The sequence below is a fragment of the Culex pipiens genome, chromosome 1 (genome assembly GCF_016801865.2).
Source record: "Culex pipiens pallens isolate TS chromosome 1, TS_CPP_V2, whole genome shotgun sequence".
NCBI lineage: Eukaryota > Metazoa > Arthropoda > Insecta > Diptera > Culicidae > Culex > Culex pipiens.
Genome location: NC_068937.1, coordinates 104,724,575 through 104,732,915, shown reverse-complemented (window position 1 = coordinate 104,732,915; position 8,341 = coordinate 104,724,575). Strand labels below are relative to the sequence as shown.

General features: G+C 41.5%; 1 protein-coding gene and 1 long non-coding RNA gene across 4 annotated transcripts in view; one reads left to right on the top strand and one right to left on the bottom strand.

Moving 5' to 3' along the window:
- Nucleotides 1-352: 352 nt before the first annotated feature.
- On the top strand, nucleotides 353-1,174 carry LOC120426399 (uncharacterized). The gene is made up of 2 exons (XR_005606695.2): nucleotides 353-753; nucleotides 820-1,174. It is a non-coding gene; the product is annotated as an uncharacterized LOC120426399 (long non-coding RNA).
- A 1,967-nt stretch (nucleotides 1,175-3,141) lies between these two features.
- LOC120426396 (GATA-binding factor C-like) overlaps nucleotides 3,142-8,341 on the bottom strand; it is a 227,657-nt gene continuing 222,457 nt past the window's right edge. Inside the window, exon 4 of one of the 3 annotated variants that reach the window (XM_039591152.2) lies at nucleotides 3,142-5,767. In XM_039591152.2, coding sequence (XP_039447086.1) covers nucleotides 5,550-5,767 — 218 coding nt within the window. In that variant the 3' untranslated portion in view covers nucleotides 3,142-5,549. The remainder of the gene's footprint in view (nucleotides 5,768-8,341) is intronic. The other 2 variants (XM_039591151.2, XM_039591150.2) reach the window with 2 other exon arrangements.

The window sequence follows — 8,341 nt, the reverse complement described above, 5'->3', positions numbered from 1 at the left end:
AATTATGAGTTGCGTTTTTAATGAGCGGACTCCGACGAGGCCCACTTGCCATCTGTCGGTGAATACGCGCAACTCACGAAAACTGTCATCTTAGGGTCCGGCTGGAGTGCAGCCAATCTTTCGAAGAGATCCTGGAGAAAGCTTTAGGTTAGATTACGCTTAGCCTTCTTCATATCATCTATTAGCATGTGTAGTGCACCTTTGCATTAGAATGCATTGGAAAATCACAAACGTTGAAGTGGCCAGGCCTACTGCGTAAAATTTTCCGCAGAGATGATTCGATGAAGTGGGTTGAGGTTGAGCACAGATTGTTCGGAGAACCATGCTAAGAATATTTGGGACCTCTGGAATGCACACTAAAAAAATATGAATTTTACATCCAACGTAAACACGAATCTCACTTAAATTTATAAACTGTAATTGACTTTTCAATGTAAAAATGTGTCTGATTTGACGTAATGCTACACATGACACCAATTTTATTGAAAATGTGATATTACATCATTGGTCCATCACTCCAGTCTTAATTTTACGTCTTATAAGATGCACATAGCTGGAGCGTCATTTAAGATGTAATTTTGCGTCACATAAGCTATAATTTTTGCTGTCAAGACTGGCCTCGTTTGGCAAGGTCGGCCATGTTTGTAAACATAAGAAAACGGAGATCGTGAGACTCGGAACCTTTTCGGAGCGTTCTGAGAAAGATTCTTGGCCGGAAAAGGCAGGTGGGGCTGTTTGAAGTCGTTTACTAAGGTCAGTATACTGGGTGTTATTAGTTTCTAATGAAATCTAAAGTAATCAATTCTATTTTTGCTACAGATTCCCCAAAATCGTTCGCAGCTGTCGCTTCTCCCGGACACGCATCGCAACGGCAGCGGAAAAGAATCGGCAATCAGCGTCAGCACCATGGATAAGGCCGTTTCTAGCCGTACAAATGCCAGGATTGTGAAAGTTCCTGAAGAAGTTTTAAAACCGTGCTGGGGGAAGTGACAAAAGTGATCATCAGAACCGGCTAGCCGCTGCTGAAGGATTTGTAGGGAAAATCAGTGAAATGTAGAGATTGTGAAGGTAAAAATATTTATATTTGTGCAAAGTGTCGAAAAATGTAGTGTTTGTTGAAAATCTATGCAGTTTTTGTAAAATTAAACGAATAAAATATTTACTTTCTCTTGCACATGTCGTTTTTTTTGCACACCCAATAAGAATGAACAATGTCCAATAAGAATCATTTCCAACAGAAAAGCGATTCATGTAATTTTACACGACCATAGCGGCTGACAAATTGGGTCGTGTAATTTTCAAAACAGATGTAATGTTGCGTCTTGTTTAACGCTCCAGATATGTGCATCAAATAAACATAAAATTACACGATTTTTTCGAAGTGTGTGGAACATAGTGTTTCAACGAACGCCCTGGACTTTTTACGGTTATTGTTGAATATCTCAGGATGAAAATTTAGTTTTGAGAATGTATGAAGGTCAAAAGGTGAATAACAAACTGGCGTTCTTACCTGAATTTTCTCCAAAATGCACGTGCAACAAGATAGCACGATCACGACGATGTGTAAACCAACTTGGTTACCTTTTTCCATATTCAACATATCAACCATCAATCGAACAGTAATCAGCCTCCGTATCGTGGGAAACGATCAGTTTCCACAGAATTTCCCTTTTCATGAAGTCTCGCCGCCCTCTCCTTTCCTGCAACATAATTTTGCGTAACTCTGCAGGCCTCCAATCGCTCAGGGAGCAATTTCCGTCCTTCGGGTCGCCGCCGCCGTCATGGCCGGTGCCGGTGCGCTTCCGTCTTATCTCCGCGGAATCGCCGATCGATGCTGGCGCAGATAAAAGGGCCTTCCCCGTCCCACTTCTCCGTCTGCAACTCTTCGGTGCAGTTTGATTTTTATTGCGGACTGATTTGAATACGACAATTTAGGGTTGATTCCCGCCGCCCCCGGGATGCAATCCCGAACGCATCTTTTGTACCCCCCTTCAGGGGGGGGGGACCCCAGCCCCCTGTCCGCAAGCATTTTTTCGGCTCTGGTTATTCTTTTCAATTTGGGTAGACGACAAAGGGGACACGGCCTCGACGACAAGACCTCTCTTCGGAGGCAAGAAAAACGCCAACTCCTTGGCTTTTCTCCCCCCTCGAGTTGTGGAGGCTGCAGGTTTGAGGTTATGTCTGCAGGAACAAGGCCCTGGTCCGTGGTTTGCCTTGTGCTCTTGTTTCGATCGTTAGACCGTCCGTCCCGGTGGTGGGTTCTCCAGCGCAGCCGTGTCTTCGGGCTTGTCCTAACAAGCGAGGAACACACAAATCTGAAATAATTTAAATCGCTTCCTTATTTATATCGGATGTAAACTAATTAAATTGAGGAATACATAAAACAACCTGTCTCACGTATGTTTTTTTTTTTCGTTGCTGTTGTTCGAGTTGATGTCGTGGGTCCCCGCGTGCGGGGTTCAATAGCATGCTCACATTTCAGGTCGTTTCGTTTTGTCGTCGACGATGGGTACAATGCCAATGTCTGGTCTGGTTGGATTTCTGGGATGAGACTTGCGTCTTCGGCGTCCCTGGTTAAGAGGTGGCACCAGCTATGTGGGATGCTGGGAGATGCAGCTACCACAATGTCGTGGATTATCCACCAGCATAGCTTAATGTGGTGACTTATTTATGTTACTGGGCTTCACGAAATTGGAATTCTACAATAATTAACAGGGCTAAAGATTGTTCAGATGACTGAAAATTTAAAAAAAAAAATTGTCTAATCCATTACATTCAACTTCATTGGACAAGCATTTGCAAGTCTTATACATTAAAACTGCGTGCATTGTAGCCACATTACATTTTATTTTGACATTTCATCGCTGTCGTGCTATTTTGTCGTATGTGCAGCTCATAATGCCTCACTTTTTGACCATCACAGATCCCCAAAATTCAATTGCAATCCTGAGATATTCCATAAAAACCGAAAAAACTCCGTGCATTTTTGTCACTTTTCATATGATCGAAGTTTCCATCTTATCGTGATCCAGTCTGAAAATTGATGTAAGTGCGACAAAAGGCAAAATAGGAAATAGGAAAAAATCTGTTCAACTTTTAAGGTGAAACATTGAAAATTGCGCAAAATGCAATGTTATCTAAACCTTCATATAACAATGCTTGCTTCAATATTCAAATTATTAATCGATACAAAATCACCACGCTTCAATGTCATCCCTGAAGCAAAAGCAAATCACGCGAATTTCGCAGGTGTTTCTGGCAGCCTCAATCCTGCTCCATTCACCAGTAGCAGTAGCTACAATTCAGCTCTGGGTACCCGTACACGAATTCCACGCGGGCTGATAGCAATTACACTGTCCAGGGCAGACACAATGGAGCTCCGACGACGACAAGCACCCCGGTTTTTGTGCATGATGTGTCCTATTTTAGGACCTCTCCTCTCTTGTTTGCTTGGCCCAGGTCCAAAAGACGGGGGGCGCCCCACAAAACGAGTTTTCTGGGAAAATGAACAAACGGTTTTTCTCCCTGACTTTTCTAATTTGCTTTTGTGATGGTTAGTTCCTGTACTTATTCTGCTGTTGCTGCTGCCTGCCGCTGCTGTAGTTGTTGTTGTTGTGCAGGCCTCTCTGGGTCTTATCAGTTACATCCATCTCTTGACTTAAAAGCCAGAAGCCCACGCCGGGTCGCGCGGAACCTGCTGGACAAGGGAGGTTGAAGGACCGGGGGGTCGGGTGGCGGGCAAACAGCATAGCATAGCATAGTAGTACATAATAATTACAGGCAGACCGCGCGAGCCGGGTCGAGGGTCTTTTCTGTGAGTGTGTAGTGGGCCCTTCCTCCTCGTAACTGCTTCTGCTTCTCCTGTAGGTCGTTTCTGGAGGTCACACGCCGACCCGACCGCGGCTGACGTCTTTTTATTTGAATGACGCGTCCAATTTATGTGCCGATCTTACCGGATGGATGCACCCGGCACTTCCCCACGAGTCTGTTTGTGTGTGCTGTCGGGTGGTAGCAGTAATTTTCTGTGTTTATGATGTAACTACTTTGTAAAACAAGAGGGAGTTCAATTATCTGGAATAACTTACACATTAAGCAATTCTTGCAAACTACCATTGCGTCGTGATTGTGCAATATTGTCACACGTACTTTTGTTTGAATTGCTATTCACAATCCATGTAAGCAATTACATGGATGGATGTGTGTTTTCCCGAAATTTTGTTGAGTTTGGTTGTCAAATTCCAAAGTTATTATCCAAAATGTAAACAGTACACGTGCATGCACGTGTGACAAAACAGCTCCGATTGAAATTCCTTTGGGTAATTTTTCACATTGGAGAGCTTGTCAAGATATCACGATCAGATTGAAACTCAGTTTATTATATCGTCGCTGTCGTACTAACTTGTCACACGTCGATTTTGGGCCAAATTTGTTCAACTCACAATGCCTCACCTTTTGACCTTCACAGATCCCCAAAATTCGATTTCAATCCTGAGATATTCAATAAAAATCGAAAAAACTCCGTGCCAGTGTTGCAAATGAGTGATAGAAAAGCTATCAATTGATTATTTCTGCCTGTGTGGATCATTAGGACCGCGCACTGGACTCACAATCCAGAGGTCGTCGGTTCGAATCCCGAGGCAGACGCAAAAACTCTAAGTGTTAATATAGGTATTCGGTGCCTTCTCCCCGTGCCATACCTTCACACTTAGGAGATCCGGGAGGCGGAGTCTTGTCGCGAAAAGAACGATACACGCCTGTGGATCCGTTAACGAAACCGCAAGGTTTAAGAGGGCCACATTATAAGGTGTTACGTCGATTCCGTTTTTTTTTTATTATTTCTGCACCAAAAACATCCGAGAGTATAGCGGCCATCACTATAGCTTATGAGATCTCTTTTTGTTTCTCGTGATTCCCAGCGATGTCATTCTCTCTCTTTCACTCCTCCCCTTTTCCTCGACTATGCGCTCTCACCGCTGAGTCTCTCAATCTCTTCGAAAACTGCAATGAGAGAACGCGGGATGGCGATAAAAGCCGACCACGCATGACGTCCCGTTAAACTGCGTTTGCGAAATTGGTTTTGTGGCAGTTTTTGTGGTTAAGGCTGTTGCGGTAGGATGATCGTGGAAGCGGGAATGAGAGAGAAAAGGAAAATGTCAATCGCGAGTGTGAGAACACGAAAACGTGTTTGGCTATGTTCGGCGCTGAAAGTTTCAATACGGAGAGAAGAGCAGTTGTATTTTAGGTATGAATATTCAGGCAAGATAGTTTAAGTTGCTGAGAGCTGATATTTTGATATTTTAACAACCCTGCTCCGTGCATTTTTGTCACTTTTCATATGCAAGAAGTTTCAATCTTGTCGAGCTATCTTGACACAGCCTGAAAATTGATGTAAGTGCGACAATTGGCCGAAGGGATTTCAGGTAAGAACGTGTTTGACACAGATACGAGCTCGACTACCGTAAACATTTGTAAGTATAACTCGGTACTTCAGCAACCAAATTCGAGATAGACGAGATCGAGAATATTCCATTTAATTTAGGTAAGAATTATTAGGCAAACTTCAAACAATTTCCAACCGCTAGAGATTCGTTACCAAACGTCGTTGGTGTACTTACGCTAACCAGTCTTCGCTTGGGCTTGATCAGCGGCCGGTTCTGGCCGTTCATCTTGTAGTACAGCCCACAGGCATTGCACAGGTAGTGGCCGGTGCCGTCCCTTCGCCACAGCGGGGTCGACGTGGCCCCACAGTTGACGCACTCGCGACCCTCTGGAAAAAAAGGAGAAAAGAACACGAAGAAAATTAGAACTTGTACGAATTTTGAAAAGCATGTTATGTAAAGTTTTTCGATCGTTCATAATTGTTTCTTTATTTCGCTTTGTCGAGTTTTCATGTCTAAAAATTTACACTTTCTGTGTGATTGTTGTAAGAATAATTTTATTTATTTGATGCATAACTTCACAAGTGGCAGTGATGGATTGAATGCTAATCTTTTCCTAATTGATATGAAATGAAGCATCTTGAAAATAAAATTGTTCCTCCTTAAAATTTTAATAGAAGTATTTTTTGGGTAGAATTTCACAAATAAAAATAAATATATTTTTCATATTTTATGTAAATGCAGATTTAATCTTGTTGATGGATATCATTAAAATTAAAATTAAAATATCAATCATTTGAATTTACGACCAAGTCTTTAACTATTTAAAAAGCACCACATAGCCATTAACAGTGAATATTCAAATTAAACCAAATCCATTCCACCCAAATGCGACCTAATGCCACTGTTTTTGCACACCGAAAAAGGGCCTCCACGCGGCATTGACGGGGGCGCCCACACGTGGACCAGCAGCAACTCAGAAACGAGGGGTGTGAAAAAGAGACAAAATTGTTGCGTGTTTGCACTGCATAACTTTTGCCAGCCGCGCGATGATAATCAAATTCAACGCTCAAAACGGTTGCTGTTTCTGCCTGATGCACGTGAGAGTCTTGCATTGGGTCCCGAATTGGGAAAAATTACAAAAAGAGTTGTTGCAATTTTGAGCAATCATAAAATTTAACGATTAGGGAAGATTTTTGAATTTAATCCAGAGTTTCAAAATTAGCATGAGTCAAATATTTTTTTTTTTTTTATTCTTTATTATAGAGCTTTTCAGCCGGAGGCTGGTTCGAATGAGTCAAATATATTTTAAACTATAAATTTAATCAAATCATAATGTCTTCACCTGTTCGGGCCGCAGCCTCAAGAACGGTTTGTAAACAGGTGAAGACAAAGTTGATGATGACGCAAAAGTACCCAAATCAACCACCACCAAACCAATACAGCAACAATAATGCCTCGTGCAGTTCCGAGCCTGGCTCAGAAAACGGCACATTATTTTCATATTTAGAAACATGATAATAACTGGAGGTTTGTTTTCGTTGGCAGCCACCATTTATGCACTCTCACACAAACACACGTGTGGTGATGAACGGTTTGGCAGACCCTAATTAAGCCCAAATTACGAGCTATTATTGCTGATCAATCTAGCCGATTCCACAAACCTGCTGCCATCGCCACCACCGACACCGCTAATGCAAACTGGGTTTAACCCCCAAATTTTTGGGCTTATTTTAGGGGTTAAAAAGTGTTGCCAGATGTGCGAATTTTGCGTAGCAAAAGTATTGCCACGAAAACTGTTTGATTGTTAAATGCCGGTGTATGGAAAAGTAATTGTGAGCTAATTTGATGTCGTGGGCAAGTTTATGTTAAGTGTGTGTGTGTGTGTTTGTGGAACTTGTGAGCTTTGCCTGAACATCACACGAAATCCGGTTGTGATAATTAAATTAGATGGCAATATTATACAGCAACATGGGTCGTAATTGAATGAGTTGACTGAAAGCAACTGGTGGTTAGAAGAGTTGCGGATCAATCTGCATAACTTGATGATTTCTATTTGTTTAAGAATAATGCTTTAATTTCAAAGTAAATACTGAACATTTGAGCTGTAAGGTGTCAAGCAAAAGTTACAATTTAGAAAAAAATATCGATACTTTTTTTTTGCGATTTGGCCCGGGAGCTATTTTTCGTGTCTTGTCATTGAATTGAGCAGTCAAACATTAAATCACTCAAAATCAGATTTTTTAAATCTACCTCTCATTCAATTTTAAGTTTATTGCCACGATAGGCATTAAACGTTCTTCGATTTCTCCCGAAATCCCGAACCGAAGCTTGAAATTGCTTAGAAAATTAATACGGCCTACAAATTACGTAATTTTGGTATATTTTCACTAGCGTGCACAGCGTGCAACTGTTCCTCCATCCTCAAGAATTTGTTCTCAATTGGATCAGGAGGTGTTCATAAATGACGTAATTTTCAAAACGTCCAAATTATTGCCCCACCTTTCTCGATGAGCTGGACACACTATGGTGCCTATGATCACGAATTTGAAGTCCATTTTTCGATATCTTGTGACGGTGGGGCGGTACAACTCCTTCCAAGAAAATAAAAAAAGTAAAAAAAAATGAAATATCAAGCCACGGTTTCAACATTTGTATGCAAAATTGTTTTCAAATGCATCATGCACCTGTTCAGTAGGGTGGCCAGAAAACGGGACCTCACTCCACAAGCTGAATATTGTTCTTTGGGCTATTTTAGAACTATGGACCAAATATGAGCAAAATCGGTCAACTTTTACCCATTGATACTCGAAGGCGAAGTTTGTATGGGAAAAATTGAAAAAATGTATTATGTATTTCTTATCTTTAAACAAATGTATACTATACACAGAAAAAAAAAATCAATTCCCGTAATCGTGAATTGTGTTCATGAATTTGAGAACCATGAAGGAGTTTATTCGTGA